We start from the raw sequence: 26,404 nt of genomic DNA on the forward strand, positions 1-26,404 counted from the left end.
TGGTGTTTCTTTGAAGTCAGTGACTTTAATAAAGGTCCTTCATTGTTCTACCCTCCTGAGTGGGAACATTTCTGCTTCTCAACAGCTGTATGTGCAATAAGTACATCCTTTGGGTACCTTTGGCAATGCACTGTCCCTCTAAGAATACAGCTGGTCAATCCTTCGCTTTACCATCAGGTTCAAAGTCATACAGACCTGAGTTTGAGTCCTAAACCCATCACTAAGTAATGGGATGACCTCAGATAAGTCACCCTCAGTTTCCTAATTTAAAGAATGGATATATTATAGTACAACTGATGCCTAACACGTGCTCACAGAGTAATAAACCATTGTTGTTTCTAGTAATGCTGTTGTAGCTCTGAAGTGCCTACCGCTCATGGCCATGTGACCCTCCTCACATGACTGTATATCCCAGGCTCCTTTGCTCTACCACAACATCACTTCTCTAGTTGATTCTCTTCTTTAGCTGACTCCTCAGTTATGTCCATGACTCTGGTCCAAAGCATTATATATAGCCTTCTTGGTACGGCTTTTTTTCTCCTCTGACATACTGGGTTCCAATTCCCAAACACTCCATCGTGGTAATATCAACATTTCTATATTTATTCACTGATACGCGTCTAGAAGATCCGTAGTTTGATTTCTAGACTAAATAAGTGACTATCAGTTAGTCTCCACAGGGACCCAACAAATCCACCCATTCACCATGGCATCCGCACTCAGCGTCAGAGTGTCATCACGTTGGAAAGAACCCCCGGACATCATGTGATTCTACCCCTTCGGCCCAAATTTCAGTATGGAAGGGGCCGAGTGAACTTTATAGTAGGGAAACCTGACAAACCTTAGCCGGGTGAGTAGTGGTAATTCATGTAGATAGCATGTACACTTGAAATGAAGGCATATGAGTGGCACTTTGCCTCTGGGGTCTTCCTCACCAAACCATGCAATCTCAGTCTGATCACATGAAAAACATCAGACCATTCCCCATTGGGGGCCATTTTACAAAATACCTGACAAGTACTTCTCAAAACTGTAAAGGTCACTAAAAATGAGGAAAGCCTAAGAAACTGTCATGGCCAAGATGAATCTAAGCAGACATGACAACTAATGTAATGTGGTGTCCTGGGAGGGATCCTGGAACAAAAACCTAAGGAAATCCGAGTAATGTATGGACTTCAGTTAATAACAACGTATCACTATTGGTTCATTATTCATGGCAAATGTACCATAGTAATGTAAGATGTTAATATTAGGAGAAACTGGATGTGGGGTATGTGGAGACAGTACTATCTTTACAACTTTTTTGTAAACCTGAATCTATTCTAAGATGAAAAGTCTATTGTAAAAAAATTAACCTGGGATCTTCCCCAGGGATTTTGATTCAGGAGGTGTGGGTGGGGAGGGGTTCAGCTTTCTGTATTATTAACACACTCTTGTGTTGATTCCAATGCAATCAATTCACAGACCATGATTTGAGAACCCTGGTCTACTCTGAAGGTTCTCATAGTTGGGTGCACTTTTGATGCCTGTGTTCCATCCCAGATGCTCTGATTTAATTGATCTGAAGCGTGACCTGGGCATTGAAAAATTTTAAATCCCCTTCGGTGATTTTTGAGTTGCAGTCAAGTTTAAAAATTATTTTCTATACCTGTGTTGTCCAATATGGTAACCACTAGCCACCTGTAGCTATATAAGTTTAATTAAAATTGAGTAAAATAAAAAATTTCATTCTACCCACAGTGCAGTGATCTGTATTCACATGTGGGTGGTGGCTACTGTACTGGACAGTCCAGATACTGAGCATTTTCATCACTGCAGAGAGTTCTATTGGACGAACTATGAACTGGTCTATGTCATCGGTGTGGAGGAGATATTTATGGTCTTCTCCAAGAGCCTCTGAAAGGAAGAACCCCCTAAACATCCCCTGTGAATAATACATAGGACAGGCCACTCTTATCACGGGTGAAGAATAACCAACTTAGCCTCAATCACTGGAAGTCTCATGTCCCAGGATACCCCTCAGTCATAGGCAGACCGTGACCGTCACCGTAGAGACCCAGGCCTTTGTGAAGGAGAACTTCCACCAGCAGGAAGCTGGGGGGTCTGGGTCCAGTCGGGGTAGAAGGGAGGGACTGATACTGGGGATGTTTTCTTGAACTTAAGCCAGCTGGTGCCAGCGTTGTCTCGTGGGCCTAGAATTTCATGAGGCAGGGATGTTGAAAGGTGAAGTCACCTGCCTTTGCATGATGGTTTAACCTTTTGCTCCCTGCTAATTTGGTGGATGTTGACACCCAGGCCACTACACACACCTGTGTCTGTGCTTGAATTCAGTCTCTGCTCAAACTCAGACATGTCTGGGTTTGAATCCCTGCTCTACCTCTTACTAGCTATGACACTTTTTGCAAGACATTAGCTTATCCAAGCCTCCATTTCCTCACCTGTAAAAAAGAGTAATATTTTCTCTTATGGTTGTGGCGAAGACCAAATGAGCTCTTGTGTGTAGAAAGAATAGCTCATGGTACTATTTGATAAATAGTAATTGATAGTATTATTTACCCTTTCTTCAGAATACCCTTGACCTTTATTGTTTAAAAACCACCTGTTAAAGATTCTCTGTGTTTGATGCAGTTCAGTGCAATAAACATTTACTGCATATTCTAGACTCTAGGAATGCAAAGGTGAAATCAGTTTAGCCTTTGCCCTCAAATTAAAAAAAAAAAAAAAAAATTTCTTTATTGATTTTAGAGAAAAAGGAAAGGAGAAGAAGATATAGAAACATTGATGAGAGAGAACATCAATTGGCTGCCTCCTGCATGCCCCCCACTGGGGATTGGGCCCACAAATTGAGCATGTGCCCTGACTGGGAATTGAACGGCAACTTCCTGGTGCATGGATCGACCCTCAACCACTGAGCCACACTGGCCGGGCTGCCCTCAAATATATGAATTATAGTGTAGCCTGGAAGTTAGAAGTATTACTATAGAACAACGTAGTAAGTTCTATGAGAGAGGTGAACACAGTGTGGTCTACGCCAACAGAAGAGGGCCACTTAATCAAAATTGGGAGTGGAGGTGGGCAGGGAAGGCGTACTGGGGGGTGGTGACACCTAACTGAGTTGAGGATGAGTGAAGCATGCCAGCAGTTAGAGAGGTGATCAGGGAAAGATTGTTCCAGGCAGAGGAACGGCATGAGCAAAGTCCTAAGCTGTGAGTTAGTCTGATTTGCTAGTGCAAAAGTCCATTGTTCAGTACCATTGAGCAAATGTTGGAGCACACTACTTTTTTATTATTGTTGTTAATCAATCCTCACCGGAGAATATTTTTTCTGTTGAATTTTTTTTTTTTTTTTTTTTTGAGAGAGTGGAAGAGAGGGGGAAGGGGAAAGAGAGCAAGAGAGAAACATGGATGTGAGAGAGACACATCAATTAGCTGCCTCCTGCATGTGCCTGACTGGGGCAGGGGAAGGCAACTGCAACCCAGATACATGCCCTTAATCAGGAGTCGAACCCTCGACCCTTCGGTGCATGGGCCAATGCTCTATCTACTGAGTGAGAGTAGATAAGGTGAAAGAAGCAGGCAAAAATGTAATCGCTGTTAACAAAAGGACAATAAATATTGCCCCTGTCCCCCGGGAATTTAACTCAGCTTTCAAAGCTCTCTGTTCTTCTCCGTTCAATCTAATTTCCCAAGTTTTCTTTTTGTGAAAAAAAGAAAAAAAAAAAAAAAAGATGCTAAGAGGTTTTCTGGCTCCAAAATCTACCAACGTACTATTCTGCAATCCAATGCACATTTTGTTCTTGTACAAATAAATAAAATAAAATAAAATAAAGCACTTAAAGTTGCCCTTTTAATCTTGAAATACATGGCATATTCTAGACACTCCGAGAGATTCAAGAAGTGAACAAGTTTCCTTTCCTTTCCTGTGTGTCCTGTATGAAACCATGGACAGATGGACAGTTTTAGTTTTCTGATCTCTTTCCTAAGATAGCACTTGTACGCTATTTCTGAAGTGTCTATTAAATGTTAGTAAACATATCTAATGTCAGTGCCCCGGTGAAAAAAAATTTTAACTGAGAAACTGTTATAAATGCCTTGACATGTAACAGGAAATGCATTTGTTGTGATGTGATGGGCATATGTGGTATACTGAATACCAGCCTCCTCAACATCTTAACCCCCAGAGCCTGTCGGTGTTATCTAACACAGATTTTTTTATTTTAAAGAAACTTGCAGACATGATTAAGTTAATGATTTTAAGATGGAAAAATTATCCTGGATTATCCAGCAGAGCCCAGTGGTCTTTCTAAGAGGGAGGCACAATGCTCAGAGTCAGGAAGAGAGGTTTGAAGATGCCACGCTGCTGGCTTTGCCGATGGAGAAAGGGACCTTAAGCCCAGGAATGCAGGCGGCCTCTAGAAAGTAGAAAAGACAAGGAAACAGATATTCTCCTAGAGCTTCCAGAAGAAAGGACACCACTTTGATGTTAGCCCAGTGAAACCTCCTGTGGACTTCTGACCACAAGAACTGTAATGTAATAAACTTTTCTTGTTTGAAGCCAGCAAGTTTGTTGCAGTTTGTTACAGCAGCAACAGGAAATGAGCTGGGGTGTCACATTCTTCTGGTTAAGTGTTTACCTCTGCACTTTCATTGTCTGAGAAAGTGTTTTTCACACACTAGATGGAACTTCCTCTTAGAGGATACTCAATGATAATATGTAATAATTACATAGTCTTCCTCACTGGCTAGGCAGTGTTCTAAGTATTTCTTACTTATTATCTCTTCACATCTTATTACCATCTTGCGGTAAGGTATAATTATTAACCCCATTTCTCCAAAAAGTTAAGGCAGGGAGAGGATATGAAGCTAGTAAGTAGTAGATCTAGAACTTGAACCCTGAACCAAAATCCTTTATGCATTGATCTAAAAGGTTCTGCCTTTATACAAAGACGAGTTGTGAGGGCCAATGGCCGCCGCATTTCTTCCTTATATGCGCGTTTCTCTTGCATTTAGCATTCCAAGTGTCTTCTCTTACGGGGTTTCTGTGAGTGTCTCAGATTTTGAAATAAATGAAAATAAACACCATCTACTGAGAATTAGCACATTTCCCAAATACCAGTCCTCACATCCCCATAGGAGGCATCAAATCAACATCACCATGAAGAGTCTCAGTTATGCTCAAGCGAAGAACAGAACAGAGCCTGGCACAGCCTCGCAGCTGTGGTTCGAGTGATCATTGCACCAACATGGGTTTGATGAGTTTATCTGCTTGGGCTCCCTTAGGAGAACTCAGCCTTTGGTTCTGAGAATTGCAGAACCTGGAGAATTTCAACAATGGGGGATGGGAAAGACACCTGGGCTCTCACTCCATCTTCTCAGACAAAATGAATTTTATGAGCTGAGCAAAATAGCGAATGAATGTGATCAGTCTGGAGGAAACAACTCCTACAGCCCACATATTCAACAGCAGCCGCAAATCATTTTCCTTACCAGACATTCGTATTAAAGGAGGTGTCTGTCTTGGCATGGACTAATTTAAATGTACAGGGGCTGGGGATAAAGCATGGTTAAGAAATTGTTAGGCAATTGTTGAGCAGTCACTGCTTACTCAGCTCTGGACTGGGCCCCAGAAGAGTTTAAAACTGTCCCAGATCTCAAGGAATTTACAATAAATCATCACTGAATAATGTTCCCAAGATGGTATATGATGTTTGTAGAACAACACATCTGGAGCTGCTTCTTGACTATGTGCTTATAGTTCAGAATTTATTTTATAGTTTTTCTGAACTGCAACCAAGTCATCAGACACTACTGTTTGCCTAACTGCTCCACGGCTCCTTGGATACGTGGCCGACAGCCCCAGAGAATATCTGGCCACTCGACAAGGGATCCTTGTACATGCACACACTCATCCAGGGCTGCTTTCTTTCACTGGAGACACTGGATGGGATAGGAAAGTATAAACCTCAAACCCGGACAATGAGACCATTTAATCATCTGCTCATAAATTTATTTTTAGAGAGAAGGGAGGAAAGAGAAAGAAAGACAGGGAGAGAGGGAGAAAAGGAGAATAGAGAGAAAGATTGGGAAAAGGAGGAGGGAGGAAAGAAGAAGGGGAGAAAAGCTTGTAAGGAAAACTAAGTCTTGAGGTGTCTTCTTGTATGTCTGTGTATGTTGTCATAGTCTGATGACTGTCAGGGCTGAGGGTACACCCTGAAATCAAGGAGGAAAATGACGTAAGAATCACAGAGGTAAATACCAAAACATTTTTTTTTTTTTTTTTGGTATTTAAAGGAACATTCACTTTATTTATTTATTTTTTTCTTGATTGATATATTAGAGAGACAGAGGAAGGGAGAGGGAGAGACAGATAAAAATATTGATGGGAGAACATCAATTGGCTGCCTCCTGCATGTCCCCCACTGGGGATTTGGCCCACAACTTGGGCATGTGCCCTGACCAGGAATCGAACCAGTGACCTCCTACTGCATGAGTCGATGCTCAACGACTGAGCCACACCAGCTGGGCAGAACTTTCACTTTATAAAGTTACTAGGGGCTTCATAGACACTACTTGAGACAGAAGTAGGGGGAGAGGGATCCCGCCTCTACTCGAATTGCCTCTTAATCAGGAAAATACAAAGTTTTTACTTCATATGACCCCTGTTAGAAAAACCATTGGCTTAATCCCAAATGTTCAATTTTATGTTGTATTGCTGTCATCTTCATATTTGAACATCTGGACAGTGGTGTTTTCCAATTGATAAAAACTAGACACAGTTGACAACTTTCTGAAAAACACAGCGAAATCTGTCATCATTTAGTCTTAAGCTATTTGAAATTTTTAAATAATCAACAGTACAATTTCTCCAAGAGAAATACATGTACGTGTATGTGTATGTGGGTGTGTATGTGTATGTGCAGGTTTGTGTGTGTGTGTGTGTATGTATGTGTAGGTGTGTGTGTGCGTGCTTATGTGTATGTGTATTTATATAGGTGTGTGTATGTGTGTGTAGGTGTGGGTTTGTGTGTGTGTGTATGTAGGTATGTGTGTGTGGGTAGGTGTGTGTGTGAGGTGTGTGTGTGTAAGGTGTGTGTATGTATATGTGTATGTGTGTGCATGTATGTGTGTGTGTGCATGTGTATGTGTGTGTACCATAAATCAAACATCTGGTGCAGTACCATGATGAATAGATGGTCACAGCTGTAAATAAAACCATTCCTTCTGGGATTGTTTTTCACATGTCAGATGTCAGCAGTCTGAAAATACTCAAGGTATCCATCAAAAGTATGTTTATCATGAATTGAGTTAAAACCTTAGCTTGGAGGAGCAAGCAGAGCAAACCAATGTAAAACCACGAAAGCTGACCATTGACCATTGGGAATGAGAGCTGAAGGCCAGATTTGCATTCATTCAATACCTACCTTTGAGAAATCTCTGGCTTACCTGCTCTGTCTCCTGTCAAATGGGTCAGCAGAGAGAAACGAGGATCAGAGAGACTTCCCTTAAACATGCTCTTTTCTCTCTCAAACTGCTTCTGTGACAGGATGCTGCATGGACACTCAACTCAAAGGATATTCCCTAATCGTGCTGCTAAATTGCTCAAATTAGTGGACATATCTAATGTATCAAAGGACTAAAGTGGTTCTGGTGATGCAGACTGCCAAGCTCCTCAACATACAGCCCATCAGCCCTGTGTCCACTTCAGTTCCTATTCCATAAACACTACTCACGGACTCAGTCTATAAACACAGCCTTGACTACCATAAAATCGTCACTCCCTGCATCTGTTTATGAACAATGGAAGCAATACTTTCTTTATTGCTGGCCACCTTTGTTGGAGAGCTCTTAAAAGGCCACTTCTTTCTGTTCTCGGCTCATTAGACAACACCAGCAGGACAGTAGGCTGGCAATTTCTGGGGAAGGTGCAATCCGCGCCTGCCTCTGCCCCTTCCACCAGCTCGGTGCCGCTGGGAGGTTCAGCAGTTGTTCCGAAGGCTTGGGGTGTTTATCTCCCACAGGCAGCTGAGCTGCCTCCCATTTCATGAGCAGAGCCGTGGAATGCAGTGGAAGAGACCCAGGCCTCTGGCCACCCAGATTAGAGAGTTTTGTGCTGAGGTCCCTATATGGTTGTGTTAGCATGTACGACTGGCTCAAGTCTGTCTTTGTTCCTTGTTTGGGAAGCAAGTGGGAGGGGAGCAGGCCAAGGGGCTATATAACCCTTCAGTGCCGGGCTTCTCGGAACATCACCCAGAGCCCAGAAGCCCAGCCAGCACTGTCAGGGTAAGTGACACTGCCCAGGAAGTTGACTTACAGATTCCAGCAGCTCTGATGTTACCCAGTATCATCAGACGTCGTCCACAGGGATTTGGCTGGGCTCATGTACTCTGAAAGTTTTGAATGAAGATTGTACTACTGAAAATGAGTGTAGCTTTGAGCTCTAATTACCTAACACTAACAAGAAGGCTAAGAAGCAGCTTGGTATGGGGGAGGAGAGGGGAAAGAAAATGAAATGAAGTCTCTGTGTCACCAGTAAAATCTGTTTATACTAACCCAACAGCCCAGATCTTGTAACACGTTTCAGGGATGCAGTCTAGCTGTTTGCATTTTCATAATTTGCATATGTTACACATTTACTTATTTTTAGGCACTGGAAACAGCAGTATTTGGGGTTTGGACTGGGAATGGGAGTCTTCACTGGAGTGGGTTTTTGGTGCAGCGAAGGTGTCTGGAAGTGGATTTTAGTTGCCTGGTCTTTGGTATTTGTGTCTTTGACTCTGGGTTCCTCTGGCTCTAACTGGTAGTATTTTCTGTGGGAAAGGTATGTCTCCTGAGTGTGTCTGTGAGTTTACATGTCAGGATGTGAAGATGATCGGTTGCTGGGTCGGTTGCAGCAGAGTGCAGCAGGAAACCAACCGAATCCTTTTCTGCAAAGAAAGAGGGAGGGAGCAGAGCGAGCAGATGACAGCTGCTTCTGCCTCCAACTGCTGGACGCTGGTCTGCGTTCCTCTCCGCCCGCTGGGGCCGGGGGACGTGCAGCCAGGCTGAACTTCGCTGTCAGTCAGGGCTTGGCAGCTTCGGCTCAAAACTGGGAGTTTTCACGCTGAGATTTTCCCTTCCATTTTGTAACTCATGACTAAATATGGTTTGCTTTTCAAGACGGAGGAGCTGGGAACTGCAACATTCTCTCCCCTTCCCCCCACTCCCCTCCCACTAGCGACTCATTTTTGGCACAAGATGCACTGGGTCGGAGCAACTGCACCCCCTGACCCGGCTGCAGTTCCAAAAGCAGACTTTCGCGTGTGTTTTACCTAATTAGGAAATGCTGTGCTCCAAACCGTCTTGCTCAGGCAGGTTAGATAAGAGTTGGAAACCACTGAGCCCTCCATTCTGGGGACAGAGAGACACAGAGACTTCTTCTGCAAAGACAGTGCTTCTTCCAGAGATGACCAAATCCTTCTGGGACATTTTTTTGCTAAATACAAGTACATTTACTGAATTTTGAGCCTCTTTGCCTGCATGCGAGCTGATGCTGAGGGGCAGCCTACTTTTTCTGCAGTGTATTCAAACACTCCCTCCAGCCCTTTCTGCCCAACAAAAGGCTCGTTAAGGACGCGTATGCATGCTGAACCACCCGTCACATTTTTAGAATGCGCTATTCCACATATTTAATCCTGTTTTCAGCTCTTTTGGTTTGGAGAGTCTGCTTAGCACATCCAAAGAGAGCCTGTGAGCCTGGTTCTGGCGCCTCGCCTCATGCCTTGGTCTCTTCACTGCCTTTCTGATTTGCCTCCTTTACATTCATTTCTCACCTCGGTTCCAGCTTCTTAATCCGCTAGGAAAGAAGCCGGGTCGCAGGAATGTCCCGCACAGTGTCTGGAGAGGAGAGGGAAGGGTGTTCCATTCTTACCAGTGGAATCCACAAGTTGAGGGTGTCCATCCTAAGCCCAGAGGAGTGTGGAAAGGAAGCAGAGACTAGCAATCAAAAGATCGAGATAATGATAATAATTACATAATAACAATAATTATAATAATTATAAAAACAAATATTTATTGAAAACTTCATGTATATGACACCATAAATTATTTTTAATGTGTGTGTGTTTTTTTTTTAATCCTCACCCAAGGATATGTTTTTTTATTGATTTTAGAGAGAGGAGGGGTGAGAGAAACATCGATGTGAGAGAGAAACATTGATTACATCGGTTGCCTTAGAGTATGTGCCCCCCACCAGGGATCAACTTCGAAACCGGGGTATGTACGCTGACCAGACATCCATCTTTTGGTGCACAGGACAATGCTCCAACTGAGTCACACCGGCCAGGACTGTAATGTTAAAAAAAAATCTAATCCCCATAAGAACTCTGTGTGGTAGGTACTGACATTACTGCTGTTTTACAGATAAGGAAACTGTTGCTCGGCCTGTCTGGCTCAGTGGTTGAGCATCGACCCAGGCACCAAGAGGTCACTGGTTCCATTCCCGGTCAGGGCACATGCCCAGGTTGTGGGCCTGATCCCCAGTAAGGGGGGGGAGTGCAGGAAGCAGTCAATCGATGTTCTCTCTCATTGACGTTTCTATCTCTCTCTCCCTTCCTCTCTCTCTATAACATCAATAAAGCTAAATAAATAAATAAATAAATAAATAAATAAATAAATAAATAAAAGAAACTGTTATTTCAAGATGTTGAATAATTTACTAGGCCGCACAGCTTCTAGGTGGAGAAACTGGGACCCCAACCCAGGCATTAGTCTGCACTGCGCTCTGCAGTCTAACCCGACCAGTTTGAGGATCTTGGACAAGTCACTTCAATTCCTTGGCTCTTGGTTTCCTTGCGTGTCAGTTGGAGACGAATAGTGCATGCCCTGCATTTTAATATGCAATGCCTCGACTGAGGTTCATGTTCTTTGCAAAGGGGCATGTGACTTGAGACCCTGCTGTGGAACTTCTAGGCCTTTGGAAAGAGGCAGCACTGATTTTGTGGGAACGGCCTGGCGGAACTCCAGTCGTCATAGCTTAGTCTTTCCTTACCTCCCAGAAATTTCCTTACAAGAGTTGCCTTTCATATCTAGGTCTGGGCGTACAACGAGTTCACCAACTTAGAAGAATCTTCCTCAACTTGAATCCTAGGATCCCAAAGTCAGGCAGAGAGTGCTGGGTGTTCCTTTCTCTACAGGACGTTTCCACCTAATTCTGTGTGGAGAAAGTGGAAGGGAGTTGGGATGGAAAGCCAAGGGGTAGCCCTGATTCAACTCTGCCTCTAAGGTCTTATGTGCCCTTGAGCAAATCACTGCCCTGGTTTTCTCATTTATAAAAATAAGGGCACTGGATGAAAATATTCTCTAATAGGCCTTCAATTTCCTATGTCTGCAAATTGTTGTTACCTTGGCTTCCGCCTTTCCAAGTTCATCATAGGATCCGGGCTTAAGAGTAAGATATTTTTATTACTTAAAGAATACATGTTAAATTTAGAAAATGTTATAGACCACAGGGAAGATGATTAAAAACACCTACAAAACCTACTACTTCAAAATAACCCCCATCAGCATCTTGGTAAATATGATTAATCTTTCTATAAAGTATAAAAATACTCTTCAATGGGAGCATCAATGGTACTTCCTCTAACCTATTGCTCCTACATAAGAATATACCTGTAGCTTGTCCTTTTGCTTATCTTTCTTAATGGCAGCAAAGTGCTCTACTGCATAATGTGTAATGTATTGGATTCTCCCTCATTTGTTGGATTTTTCTTAATGGAGAATAACTGCGGACCTCTTATTAGAATGCTTTCATTGGTCTAATTTTTGTTTTTAATCCTCACCTGAGAATATTTTCCCATTGATTTTCAGATAAAGTGGGAGGCAGGGAGGGAACGAGAGAGCGAAACATTGATAAAGAGACACATTGATTGGTTGCCTCTTGCAAAACTGGGGATCGAATCACATCTGAGGTACCAATCCAGGTATGTGCCCTTGACCAGAATCAAACCATGACTCTTTGGTCCACGGACTGTGACTAACCGCTGAGCCAAACCAGCCAGGGTGATTGGTCTAATGTTTTTCTAAAGATAAAATAAAGGTCCTCAGGATTCGATAGATTTTCCTTTTAAACATTTTACATTAAACATTTCAACCTTTCAACATTTCCAAATTTTTATGTGCTGCTCGTCCCTTAAAATCTACATTATTTAAAGAATTTTAAAGTTATATGTAAAAAAAATGTGAATTTGGGTGGATACTGACAGTAAATGTCAAATACTTCTTTAACATATGACGAGTGACTTGTCCCTCTGAAGATTTGGCCTCATAGTCTGATATTTCCATCTGGGCTCTATAGCTGTCCATTCATCTGCTCGTTCAGTCCGTGTTTAATGTGCTTATGAGCCCAGGACACATGCCAGCCTCTGTGCGGGAAGCCAGTTGTATGAACAGGAAATTCAGAGTTTTGATTTATAGGAAGCTAGCCCTCTAATTAAAGGACCTTGAGATGGCCCTTGTCAGTTTGGCTCAGCGGTTAGAGCATCGGCCTGTGGTCCAGAGAGACTCAGGTTTGGTTCCCGCTAAGGGTGTGTACCTCAGTTGCAGTTTGTCCCCGGCCCTGGTTGGTCGTGTGGGTGGCAGTCACTCGATGTGTCCCTTTCACGTTGGTGTTTCTCTCTCTCTCTCTCTTCCTCCCACTCTATCTGAACAAAAAAATGGAAAAATGTCCTCGGGTGAGTATATAAAAAAAAAAAAGGACTTTGAGATGGACTCAGTGTTAAATAAGGCTCAGCGGTGAGTGCTCCAGGAGCCCAGAGGGGGCCTGCAAACCCAGCCTGGAAGCTGGGAGTGGTCAGGGAAGGGTGACAACTGCTGGATTACAGCTGGAGCCGCTTCCTCCCTGTTCCCTGCAGGACCTTGTGACCCAGCCCCAGCCAAGATGTGTGAAGAAGAGGACAGCACTGCCCTGGTGTGTGACAATGGCTCTGGGCTCTGTAAGGCCGGCTTTGCTGGGGATGATGCTCCCAGGGCTGTTTTCCCATCCATTGTGGGGCGTCCCAGACATCAGGTGAGCACGATCCTGTTTGGAACAGAGAGAAACAGGGCTACAGATTAGGTCCCTCTATGTCTGAGTGTCAATGGTGTCCACAGATTGTCTGTTGATTGCCGCCCCCAAATTATGTAACCTTGCTAAAAATATACCCCTGATGATTAATGTCAAGGAATAAGTGCCAATTTCATATGCAAAATAGATTATCTGGGGGGTTTCTACCAGATATGTCTGCCCCTTTTTCATAAATTCTTTTTTGTAAATATAATTATTGCCATTATCATCATCATCATCAATATCAGGGATACTTCTGAGTTCCCTGATGCATGTCATACCTGTTCTTTAGAGAGAAACCACACTAAAAGCCCAGGTCATTCATTCTCAAAGAGCTTGATGTTAGATGAAAGTAAGCTTTGTTACCAACTGTAATTTTACATGTTGTTAGCTGTCAACAAGATACATCTGGACAGCCGCGTGGTAATTTTTTTACATAATATGTATAAACAAAATGTTGGTGGCAGCCACATGGTAAAAACTGAGAGTTTCATCTCAGAAATTCTCCTTCACATCAGAAATATACTTTGCACACTGATATTTATGGCTCTTCGCTTGGTGTACATTCTCAAGAACAGATAACAGAAGCCTCTCTCAATGAGTGAACTGTCTCTTTATGGAACTTTGTGTAGTGAAGATGTATCACACAACCACTATTTATAGATCCAGAGTAGCTGACTGTTACACAACTCGAAAGCAGTCACTCTTGTGCAATTTAAAATTCCAGTAATGAGGATTCTTTCTTTTCTTTTTTTAAACATCACCTTACTGATTAAAAAAAAAAATCTGACAAATGTCCTAATGTTAATTGGTATGGGTTTATCCATCAGAAATCAAGCACTGAATGGTCATTTGTAGACATAATGCTTTTGCTCATAAAGATTAGAAAATAATATTTATATACTCTTGAGTAGACAACAGCTTTAAAAGTACAGTTGATGAGAAGCAAGATGCCATTGAACTTTTATGTAAAACTTTATACATTCATTCATTCAATATATTGCATGACAAATATGTGCCAGGCAATTTGTCATAGTGACAACCCAGACAAACACAACCTCTGCCCCAACAGAGCGAAACACAGAAGCCACGGCACATGTAAAGTGGCATTACCCACAGGGTCCTCTGCCATCTGGAGGCCGATTCGGATCCATTTCTGACCGACTGAGGGATGTTGCTTAAGAACATCGTGGTCATAAGACCCAGCATATTGTTGTTCTGCAGTAATTTCACCCTTTGGCATTGGCCTGTCATCAATTCATAAGTAGCAGAGGCTGACTGGGAATTTGTTGTCTCTTTTTAGGGAGTGATGGTGGGAATGGGACAAAAAGACAGCTACGTGGGTGACGAAGCACAGAGCAAAAGAGGCATCCTGACCTTGAAGTACCCTATAGAACACGGCATCATCACCAACTGGGACGACATGGAGAAGGTACTGGCACTGTGCTGCGGGCTGAGGCCTCGGGCTGCATAACGCCTGTGGGCCCTGGTTCAAAACACCTGCTACAATCGGCCCAAGTGTCCTCTTTTTTTTTTTTTTTTTTTTTGTATTTTTTTTTTTATTGATTAATTTTTGTTACAAATGATTCTCCTTTTTTCCCCCACTGATTCCCCCCTCCCCCTTCCCTCCCTGCCCCTTCCCCAGATTGTTGTCCATGTCCACTGTTCATGCATACATGCATATAAGTTCTGTGGTTCATCCCTCTCTCACCTCCCCACTCCTTAGGGGATTGTCCTCAAACTGTTATGTTCATTATATTCCACAAATCAGTGAGATCATATGAAATTTGTCTTTCTCTGTTTGGCTTGTTTCACTTAGGATGATACTTTCCAGGTCCCTCCATGTAGTCTCAACTGGTTGATGCTTCTTCTAGATTACCACTACCTGAGAAAATACATCCTGGAGTATTTCTTTTTTAAAAATTCCTTGCCCAACAGGGATTATAAACTGAGCAGAAGAAGGCAGTTCTATAGGTGAGAACAGTCATCCTTTGCCAGCAATGGGAATAAACAGTTATTGCTCAGGGCAGTGGGTTACCTCCCAGGACCCGCAAGGTCTGAGCAGCATCCAGGCGGATGCCCTTCTCTCATCACAGGCTACATGGCTCTGCCTCTCCGTGCAACTCAGCGAAAGGGCAGTTGCAGAGCTGCTGTAGCCTCACCCCACCCATTCTTGAAAGCTTTTCATGAACTCACCTGAGTATTAAGAAAAAAAAATTCTTTAGTTTCATTGCAGAAAAGAGGGCTGTGACATTGAGGATTTGGTACATTCCTGAATGTCCCTCAACATGTTGAAGCCACAGCTGACAAAGTTTTGCAATAAATATTTTAAACAGTATCTCTCTGTGTTGCATTTAAGTGAAGATTTTATCTCCCAGGCCCAGCTTATGAGGAGACAAGTTAAATCCTAGACGTCATAGAAACACAAGCAATTAGAGAAAAAGTAGAAGGAATAATGAGAAAGTGACATAAAAATTTTTTTTTGGATATATCTTTATTGTTGAAGGTATCACAGATGTTCTTCCCTTTTTTTTTTTTTACCCCCATTGACACCCCCTCCCCACTCCCGGACCCCTTCCCTCCCACCTTCACCGCATTGATGTCAGTGTCCATGGGTTAGTGACATAATTTTTTTTAATGCAGCAAAATATATTAGAACCACAACACCTGGACTTTTATTTATCAGCCCCACGCACACACACACAATTGCACACAAACATGCGCTTATCGGTTTAAAAAAATTGAGGTGCTAGAATTATCAGTAATAATGCTGGAACCTCGGCTTCTCTACAAAAATTGCGTTTCATTGGGTTTGCTTGGTCTAAGATTCTGGATGTGGTTAATACCATGATTTGTACTGAGGAAAGGATATTAATAGCAGTTCGAAAATATTCTTTAGGTTTTTCTCCATGGAGCTGCCAGCATCTCAGAATGTATGCCCCTGAAGAAGGTTCTTTAGAACAAATAAAGCATTTCATCTTTTCTAAAATTTAAATTCAAAGTGTCTTTTAGAGAGAGAGAGAGGATGTTTTTAAATGATGTTTCAGATAACCACAGTATGTAATATGACTGGAAGTATTTCATGAGCAAACTCATTCTTTTACTCCATAAAAAAAAAAACAAAAAAAACAAAAAAAAACTTGCAGAAGTCTCATTTCCTTTCCAGAAACCACGAATTCAAAACCAAAGACACCGGAGCAAATGAAGAGTGTATAAAGTTGTCCTTGCTTTTGTTAATCGAGAGTCTTTCGCCAGCAGTTCTTGTTTTAATTCTGGCTACATCGAATATTCCTGATGTCAGTGGAGAAGTTCCATGCATTTAAAACTAATCAGCTTAGCCCTTTGTACAATGATTTGTTCTTTGTGGCATTCAGGGATTAAAGAGGAAGTGAAACACGTTTATGTTCAAAGTACATTCACACAATAGGCACTGACTTTGAAGACACCTGAAGGCCAAACGCGGGCCCGTAAATGGACGGCCCGGCGTATGCCAGTGGGGCAGACTTCTCCGGCCTGCAGAGCAAACCAGGTGGTGGTGGGATGGAGACTGGAAACAGGGCACCTGCCTTCTCTTAATATATACCCTGCAGGGCATTTTCCTAAAGAATTAAAAATGCCCACTAGGTCTTCAGGTCAACGTCATCCATCCATTCATATTTTCATTCATTTGTCCTTCTACTTAAATAAGCATAGTTATTTCCCCATGAACGTGAAACTAAAATAGAAGTAAGGGGTGAAAAGAAGAAGAAGAACTTTTGCACTGGGCTAACCAGTAACTCTAGGGTTTCCTTGAGTCTCACAAAGACACACTAATAATTGTCATATTCGCTGCGGTGAGACTGGAGCTGAAGGGGTTAACACTTTCCTAAGCTCACACAACCACGAAGGGGTTGAGCTGGGATTTAAACTCAGATTTGACTCCAAAGCCTGTGGCCTTAACCACTGCGCCATCCTGCCTCACAGACCTGGGTTCGGGTTTTTGTATATTCATCTAGTGGCCATAAATCCGTGGGTAACTTTCTCAGGATTGGAGCTTCAGCCTGCATTGGTACAAATGTGGACACATAATAAGTACTTGTCCCATTTTATTTGGTCCTTGTCTGGTGTGGCTCATTCTGGTCCCTTTCGGGGTCTGCAGTGCCCCCACAACATCACACCATTGTGCTTCTCCTTTGTCACCCCTAGATTTGGCACCACTCTTTCTACAACGAGCTCCGTGTCGCCCCTGAAGAGCACCCAACCCTGCTCACCGAGGCCCCCCTGAACCCCAAGGCCAACAGGGAGAAAATGACCCAGGTAAATACCCACTCCGGGACCCAGCACTTCGGGTTTGGGGAAAGTCCGTTTGGAAGGGGCTTGGACAGAACAGCAGAGAGCTGGCCCGGCCAGCAGTCCCCTCACAGACTGGCACCCTCCAGGAACTCGGGGATTCCGAAGGACAGGGACCTCCTAATGGTACCCCATTCTTCCTGCAGGGGCTACTGCCTTTGACCTCCAAGAACAATAGGACATTTAAAAGATTTCATTGAAAAAGTGACACGTTTAGGTGAAAAACTTCTAAGGCGAAGTCATTTCAAAGTGCACGCCAATGTCCAGCGGAGAATTTGGTTCTGGAGTCAGACAGGCCTCAGTGACTGGATCTGTCACTTATTAGCCAGGTGCCTTTCAACCGTCCTCTGAATTTCCCAGAGCCTGCTTCCCAAGTTTAAAACTTGGGAATGTTAGTACCATGATTTTTTAAATGCTTGATGTGAAGATTAATGAGGAAAATGTTCAATGTGCACCTTCGTGTTTGGTATAATACACATTCAATGAGTAATAGTTATTATTGTCGTTATTGTCACTGAAGCTCGAGGACCTCGCAGCAGGAAGCCAGCCATTCCACCAGCCAGACAAGGGTCCCAGTTTGGATGAGCTATGTAATCAAAGCCTCTAATATCAACTTCATGCTCACCGTGGTTCAGCACTGAGCTAGGCATTTTACAAGCATCATCTTTTTATTTCTTTTTTTATCCTTACCCGAGGACATTTTTTTTTTTTTTTTTTGCATTTATTTTCAGATAGAGCGGGAGGGAAAGAGGGAGGAAGACAGAGAGAGAAACATCGATGTGAGAGAGACACATCGAGTGGTTACCACCCACATGACCCCAACCGGGGCCGGGGACGTACTACAACCGAGGTACGTGCCCTAAGCGGGAACCGAACCTGGGACTCTCTGGTCTGCGGGCTGGTGTTCTAACTGCTGAACCTTATCTTTTTTAAATCTTAGCAATGTGTGAAACAGGGCCTATTATCACCCTAATTATGTAAAGGAAGGCATCTAGGCTCAAATACAGTAGGTGAATGTCCCAAAGTCAAACCGCTGGAGGTGGCAGAGCCTGGAATTGACCCTTAATCTTTTGGGCTTGAAGAACAATAAATGTAAAGACTGCAAGGCCTTTTCCTGGGAGGAGTTCCAGGTGCAACCCCAACACACTAGCAGTTACTCTCTGCAGGGAAGCATCTGTGTGCCGGGAATCGCTCCGTGGAGCAAGAGATGTTCTTTACGATGGGCATTACTGTTCCTCAGTGGTGTCAAGACAGAAAAACAGTCGAGATTATGGCTCCCTGGCAATGATGTCAGACATTCTAGTGAACAGTCAGAGCTGGGAGGGCCTGCAGATGGAGAAACGGAGGTCGGTGGGCATCTCAGTGTGCACGAACTTGCCACACAGACCGAGAGGGGCTCTGGTTCTGATCTTGCCCCTGGGCTGTGTGAGCTGGGTGCTGCCTTCATATGTGGTCTTTGATTACCAGCAGGCAGTTCCCATCTTCCAAGAAGCAGGGCTTCTTACACCACAGCCAGAGAACCTCAGAATCTAGGGCTGGCGATGACCCAGCAACTACATGAAAAAAAATCAAACCGACTACATGGAACCGCAGACAAACCACAGAACTAGGCTAATCACAACCAATCTGAGCTTCGGGTTAAAACGTCTCTTTTCTTATGTCAGAGAAGTCAAGATTGGCATTTATCAGCAAGAAGACACTTTCTTGAACATCTTTTTCTTTTTAATTCTCACCTGAGACCATGTTTTTGATTAATTCTAGAGAGAGGAAGGAAGAGGGAGAGAGAAAGAAACATCCATTGGTTGCCTCACACATGTGCCCTGTCTGGGGATTGACCCCACAACCTGGGTATGTGCCCTGACCGAGAATCGAACCTGCAAACTTTTGGTGCATGGGATGATGCTCCAACCACTGAGCATACCAGCCAGGGCTTGAACATTCTTGGTAAGACCGGCAGCGTCACTAACTTAGCTCTTTGGGTTGCTTTGCAGATTATGTTTGAGACGTTCAATGTCCCAGCCATGTACGTGGCCATCCAGGCGGTGCTGTCCCTCTACGCCTCTGGACGTACAACTGGTAGGTGCCGGGAGGAATGGGAGCCTTCACTGGGTACACCATCAGTTATAGGAGTTGATGGTTATAAATTCATGTGTTGTGATGACCGAGGGTTACTGAGACTTGACAGGGCTAATTCCAGCCCTAACAGTTCTTTCATCACCTTTAAAGATGAGCCCTTGAACAGGACTTCTATTGATTCTGTCTTCCTACTTTTTCTTTTCCCCAAGCCCTGTCCCCTTCTCCTATCCTACCAAATGCTTTCTTTTCAAAAAAGAAGCTTAGAAATCCCCCCTTTTAGACCAGCAAGTGACCAGCGGCCATGGTGACTTTTACTGTGCCCACTTGTCCCCAGGCATTGTGCTGGACTCGGGAGATGGCGTCACCCACAACGTGCCCATCTACGAGGGCTACGCCCTGCCCCACGCCATCATGCGCCTGGACCTGGCTGGCCGCGATCTCACCGACTACCTCATGAAGATCCTGACGGAGCGTGGCTATTCCTTCGTGACTACAGGTGAGGCCGCGGCAATGACCGGAAGAGGGTCGGGGGCCTGTGTTCTTCCTAGGAATTCACAGGACCGCAGTGACTAGCCAGGGAAACAATGGGAGGCAGTGTTGCAGATGGCTTTTTTTTTTTTTTTAAACTAGATGACATTGCAAAATAGTTACACTGTTTCCTTGAGTAGAACAGTAAGAACCATCTAGTATGATCAGCTAGCCAGAGCTGTATTTTCTGAACACTTTTTAATCCCCTCCATTCGCAAATAGAAGAGCGAGTGCAGAGGCTGAAGACGGTAGGCTGTGGTGATGGGCAATCTTTGGAGACATCTAGACAGGGCTTGGGGACCGATTCTGCCACCCACTTGCTGTGTGATCTTAAACAAGTTTCCCAACCTTTCTGGCCATAGTCTCTTCATCTGTAAAATAGGGATGATCATGGACCATCTCTCACATGATGGTTGTGAGTGTTAAATCAGATAATGCACTGGAAATACCCAGCACAGAGTGAGCATGCGATAGCTAGTAGCCAGCACTAAGACCAACCCGGCAGGCAGTGATACACGTGTCTTTGAACTTGGAACTGGTGCCACCTGGTCTCCACCCACGAGAGGCAGAGGCAGATGTTATGGAGATGGGACGTCCTCGGTGCCCTCAGCCCTAGCTGCCTGCCCTCCCCTTGCCCGTTTGCTAGTGTCTACATGTTTAGGTTTCTGGGTATGTCTATGGTTTATACTAGACTCCAAGTCTGAGCCCTGACGATGTTAAAGTCTCCTGTAGGAGTAGGGAGTTAAATAATTTTGTTTCTGACTCTGTGCTCAACAAACACCCCCCACGATACCTCCAAAAGGTCCCCAGGGGCCCAGATGGAATCAGTGGCAGAATGCAGGAGGCTGAAAGGGACCTGCCTACCCATATTCCATACCCGGAGACTTCCGGACAGGACTGGACCTGAGCCAGGGCCCGCCTCTCTCTAGAAGGCAATGAATATGCCCAGGGTTTGAACTGGAATCTTCCTGGACCAGGTGACACGGCTCTCCAGAGCTTGGGAGGGGCCCAAAGGGGCTGCATTAGCATAAGACTTCCAGGTCAACTGAAAAATCCAGTGTAACTAACTGTTATAAAAAAAGATGATAACAGAGAGTGATCAGTTAATCCTGCAAAAACACAACACACAAAAGGACCCCCTGCTCTGGGCCTTTGCTAGCCCGTGTCACGCGCGTCCTGCGTTTGCAGACAGCATTTACTAGGGTGCACCGTGTGTGCGGACTCTGCTCAGAACAGAAGTGGTTCTAGCGGACCCGCAATTTGATTACATCAAGGATTTGTGGTCCCAGAATATCCAGTGTTGCGGGAGGGACTGAGGTAGGACAGGTGGATTTTTACCACCTGTGCAAACCCTAATGCTTGTATCTCAACAGCTGAGCGTGAGATCGTCCGAGACATCAAGGAGAAACTGTGCTATGTAGCTCTGGACTTTGAAAACGAGATGGCCACTGCTGCGTCCTCCTCCTCCCTGGAAAAGAGCTACGAGCTGCCGGATGGGCAAGTGATCACCATTGGGAATGAGCGCTTCCGCTGCCCGGAGACCCTGTTCCAGCCTTCCTTCATCGGTAGGCAAGAGTCCTGGGAAGGGGCCATCACCCAGCCGCCCCTCCCCCACCAGCCTTTGGTCACACGTGGGGATATGTGATGGGGCCGTAAGACCAAACCCATTTCTACACCAGGGCAAGGCAGAGGGTGCCCCATTTTTCAAGTGAGAAGACTTAAGAAGGCCAGGAAGGGAGTAGTCTTTCCAAGAAAACAGCCTGTTGTAGTTAAGCCAGAAGCATTCTCGGCGTGTGGTTTAGGTCGAAAGCCAAATATTCATGCTTAGGACACAGTGGAGCCACTGGGTGGATGGAGGGAGTGCTGAATGCTGAGAGTCTGGGGGTGGGAAGGGGACAGAAAAATGGAACAGCCCCTTCCTACAGTAGCACTGACCTTGGGGGAAAGGTCAGCATAGCTGTTTACAGAGGGCAGGCTCTGGGAGGTTTGAGCCTGCGTTAGTTCTACTTTCATATTCTTGGGAAAGTCACTTAACTTCCCCAAGCCCCATGCCCTCATGTATAAAAAGAAGATTGTAACAGTGTCTATGTCACAGAGTGGCTGTGAGAATTATATGTGTGGATCACTTAACCCAGGGGATGGCCAAAATAAGCACGCAATGATTATCAGATATTGGCAGCAATGAATAGTTAGGTGTTATTATTATTACTCTTACTATTTTTAGTATTATTCATCACCACACTGCAAAAAAGAGGTTCTTTTCAAAAGACCCACATCAGCCCTGGCCGGTTTGGCTCAGCGGTTGGAGCGTGGGCCTGAGGACCAAAGAGTCGCGGGTCCGATTCCGGTCAAAGGCACGTACCTTGGTTGCGGTTCGGTCCCGGCCTTGGTCGGGGTCGTGCAGAGGCAGCCAGTCAGTGTGTCCCGCTCACATCAATGTTTCTCTCTCTCCCTCACTCCCTCTCAAAAAGATCCACATCAGAAATTAACAAAACATTCGGATAAAGAAATATTATAAACATGGAAGAAAAATGAGTCTTTGTCCAAATCGAATGAAGAAGCGCTTTTATGATGGTTCAACATCATGTCGCTTTGAGGCAGCAGCCGGGGGCAGGGAGAGGGCCTGGGCAATGGCTGCAACGCTGGCTCTGTGGGAACCTCCTACAGGGGTCTCAGGGCTTTGCCCCCGATTCAAGCCACACGTAGTAGTGAGTCTATTAAAACCGGCGGCATGATGTTGCAGCCCCCTATCCTCCCAGAGGTGCCACCACTGGGCCTCCGCACTAGACAAGAGGTGGGAGGCCACGGAGCAGTGCAGGGGCCTTTGGTCTCTGATGGGAGCCTCCGCGGTTATGACGTCTGCTTAGCTGCAGTCAGTGTGAGATCGTCCACGTAGATCGTCCATGTCTGAGCGGGTCTACCCACCAACCCAGGACCATGCCCGTGTCTCTTTTCCAGGGATGGAGTCGGCTGGCATCCACGAAACCACCTACAACAGCATCATGAAGTGTGACATTGACATCAGGAAGGACCTCTATGCCAACAACGTCCTGTCCGGGGGCACCACCATGTACCCCGGCATTGCTGACCGCATGCAGAAGGAGATCACGGCCCTGGCGCCCAGCACCATGAAGATCAAGGTACAGCTCAGGGACAGGCCTGGTCCTGCTGGTGCCCACCTCTCACCAGACGTGCAGGGCTCTGTGGAGGCCCCGCCTTGGCCACGTGGGTCCACGGGGTATAGGGCTCACAGTGGGTCCGAGTCCACAGGTTTCATACCAGATAGGATATAAGTCAACCAGTTCATCAGAGAAGTTGAGTTACCTTGTGCAACATTTAATGTGTAATTATCCTTGCCTGTCAGCTACTGTGGCAGCTGCAACAGCGATCATCAGAGCTGCCCTGTGCCCATCCCTCTTTAAAACAGACGGTGTTGTGTTTCCTCATCACAAAGTAGTGCAGCCCATGTGCAGAGCATTTCAAGAATGACAGAGGAGCCAGACATACTTCTGAAGAGGTTTAAAGCGCGTACACGCAATAGCCGACTCCCTTCTTCCACTGCCAAATGTGATCACATCTCAGAGGCCGGGCACGAAAGCGGACCTTTAGCTCTCCGCCTGCCACACCTTTGATATAGGAGCTCAGAAGTGCAGAATGACTCCAGGATGACGAAGCTCAGTCCCCGAGCCCCCAGGACCCCTGTATTGTGCCAGGTTTGAGTCCCTGTCAAAGGAACTCCGAGATTAAACAGAGATCACTGTGTGGAGGCCATCATGCATGGACTAGTGACTTCTCAAAAGCTGTCATCTGAAACCAGAAGGCCATGCTGGGACCCTCTGGCCCCTTCCCCCAGCGCCAGAGCAGGGGTAGTCCAGGGCAGGTCACACACATGAAAAGCACTCGAATGAGTTCTTTTCTCTGCACTCCTCTTCTTGTTTGGAAAGGGTGTGCAGTTCACATAAGAGTGCTAGCCTGTCGGCTCTACAAGGCTGCAGGCGAGAGAAGGGACTGGTGTTTCTGGGGTGCCGCTCCGATCTGCTCTTACCCCCACCCCCTCAAGGGAATCCGGTGAAACCAGCTGCAGGCCCACAGACAACGCCAGCCTCCGCTGGGGTATTGCGGAGAGGCTGTCGTCGAGTCGAGTAGTTCCTAGTTCTGCAAACTGGGCTTCTTGAACAGAAATGAATGTAGAACTTTGGGCCCCACTGTGGTAGGAGAAACCTGTGAGAACCAAGGACCGCACAGTCATGACGTGAGGGGAAACTGAAACTGGGTGAGGGGTGTACAGGAATCTGTGCACTAGCTTTACAGCTTTTCTGTAAACCTGAAGTGATCCCAAGTGAAAACGTTTCTTCTAAAACATAACCAAACCAAACCAAAAACACCTGGGAGAGGTCGGGGTTTGAACACAGGGTCTGACCGGTGAGTGAGGCCAGATACTTAGACCTCTTTCACTCTCTGAGGGTGACTTAATATTTACTCTAAGAAGTAGTTAGGAAAAGTAAGTGAGCCCTGGCCGGTGTGGCTCAGTTGGCTGGAGCTTGGTTCCATATACCGAAAGGTGGTGGGTTCGATTTCTGGTCAGGGCACATATCCAGGTTGCAGATTCAATCCCTGGTTAGGATGCATGCAAGAGGCCACCAAGCGATACTTCTCACATCAATGTTTCTCTCTCTCTCTCTCTCCCCCCTGTCTAAAATAAATTAAAAATAAATAAATAAAATTAAATGAGACATTAGAACAAATACTTAGCATAGTGCCCGGCTAAGCATAGTAAGTGCTCCGTAAATACTAACTACTCGTATTAAACATAAATGTTCAACCAGAGCTTGGGAGATAAACAGAAATTAAACCTTTTTACCCTGGTTTCAGAAATACCTTGTCTGTTTGGCCAAAATGTCCATATTCATTTCTACCCAAATATCTAAGTCTGGAGTGAAAATCGAAATTGCTCAACTGTGGCCATTTTGGGGTTTGCTGCAGGTAGACAAGATCCCTAACCTGATTCGCTGCTTTCTGAGCCTAAACCTTCAATTATATGAAAAATATGAGCATGTTCTTGCACGCCAGGCCTGTGCACAGGGCCCAGCCAGAGAATGGTCGTCCCAGCAGGGGGCCCTGAGCCCCGCACTGTTGACCGGTGCATCTCAGTCAGGTGGGAAAACAAACAAACTTGTATAATAAGCTCTGGCGCAATCCCAGCTTCTCTTTGAAGACACTGCTGGTTGTTTTTATAGGAAGTATGTTGTGCCGCGTTCTGAGGCTCAATGTATGGAAATCAAAGACATCAGGGCTCTTACATGGAGACCTCGCAGAATTTGGGGCCCACTTTCCATTTGCCCAACAGTAGACTGAAGGTGGAAGGGGGTCACAGATGCTTTGGAGTAGACTGGGTAAAGGAAGCCAGAAAAGCGAATGTGCTCACTGAGGAACTCTAAATCCAGAAGCTGTTCACACCCCCGTGGGTTAGGGTTAAGGTGAGGCATCTCGCAGCCCAGACCGTCCCCGATGTCCATGAAGCCTCAGCCAGACCCATCATATCTGGACCCTGGTAGAAGCACAGGCCCTGCCCTCGTGCACTAACGGTCCTTCTTTCTCATCTGACCAACAGATCATTGCCCCTCCGGAGCGCAAATACTCTGTGTGGATTGGCGGCTCCATCCTGGCCTCTCTGTCCACCTTCCAGCAGATGTGGATCAGCAAACAGGAGTACGATGAAGCTGGCCCATCTATTGTCCACCGCAAATGCTTCTAAAATCCCCCCCTGCTCTCTGTTCCCAGCACACAACTGTGAATGTTTTGTGGAAGAATGCCTGCAGTTCTTCTCCATATCATTCCTTGCCAAAGCTCTGACTTGTTGCCTAGGTGTTTTTTAATAAATCTGAAATATGTTACGTGTAACCGGTAGCCTTGGCCTCTGATTAGCACCCAGCTGTCCTGTAATTAGCATCCAGTGTCATGTCTGTTAGGTTGACTTCACCGGTTACAGAGTGGCTCCCTCTAGTGGTGCAGCCGAGTACATGACTAGGATGTGAGCATTTTCCAGGAAAGGGTTCAATCACATTAAGAAGGAAAAGTTCCAACTAAATGCTGTTGGTGAAAAGAATTTGAAAATCCACAGGAGATAAATATAAACATAGATTAAAGTGTATCAACAGGACAATCCACACTGACTTCACAACAGTTGAGTCATTATATTACTTTGCTCTCGTAAAACCTCAGCCTAATGGGTGTGTGTGTGTGTACATACATGCATACGTATAGTATACATACACACATATATGACTTTTAATATATATAACATATTAAACTTAATAAATAAATATATATTAAGAGAAGGTATGACTTTTAAGTTTATCAGAGGAAACAGATTTTTTTTAAAAACATTCAGAAT

The 26,404-nt window shown here is 45.0% G+C and overlaps 1 protein-coding gene across 1 annotated transcript; it reads left to right on the top strand.

Annotated features, from left to right (window-relative positions):
* Nucleotides 1-8,243: 8,243 nt before the first annotated feature.
* Nucleotides 8,244-25,905, top strand: ACTA2 (actin alpha 2, smooth muscle). The gene is made up of 9 exons (XM_036265293.1): nt 8,244-8,279; nt 12,887-13,041; nt 14,381-14,509; nt 17,263-17,373; nt 19,398-19,482; nt 19,817-19,978; nt 21,384-21,575; nt 22,969-23,150; nt 25,622-25,905. The coding sequence occupies exons 2-9, from the start codon at nt 12,913-12,915 to the stop codon at nt 25,763-25,765; spliced, it is 1,134 nt and encodes a 377-aa protein (XP_036121186.1). The 5' UTR covers nt 8,244-8,279; nt 12,887-12,912; the 3' UTR covers nt 25,766-25,905.
* The last annotated feature ends 499 nt before the right edge of the window (nt 25,906-26,404 follow it).

The sequence above is a fragment of the Molossus molossus genome, unplaced genomic scaffold (assembly GCF_014108415.1).
Source record: "Molossus molossus isolate mMolMol1 unplaced genomic scaffold, mMolMol1.p scaffold_m16_p_17, whole genome shotgun sequence".
NCBI classification, from domain to species: Eukaryota; Metazoa; Chordata; class Mammalia; order Chiroptera; family Molossidae; genus Molossus; species Molossus molossus.

Bases quoted from the DNA above. Each gene is read 5' to 3' on its own strand.
- ACTA2 (XM_036265293.1), top strand. From the start codon at position 12,913: ATGTGTGAAGAAGAGGACAGCACTGCCCTGGTGTGTGACAATGGCTCT. The intron at 17,374-19,397 runs GTAAATACCCAC...GTTGCTTTGCAG, and splicing joins ACAGGGAGAAAATGACCCAG to ATTATGTTTGAGACGTTCAA. The intron at 21,576-22,968 runs GTAGGCAAGAGT...TCTCTTTTCCAG, and splicing joins GTTCCAGCCTTCCTTCATCG to GGATGGAGTCGGCTGGCATC.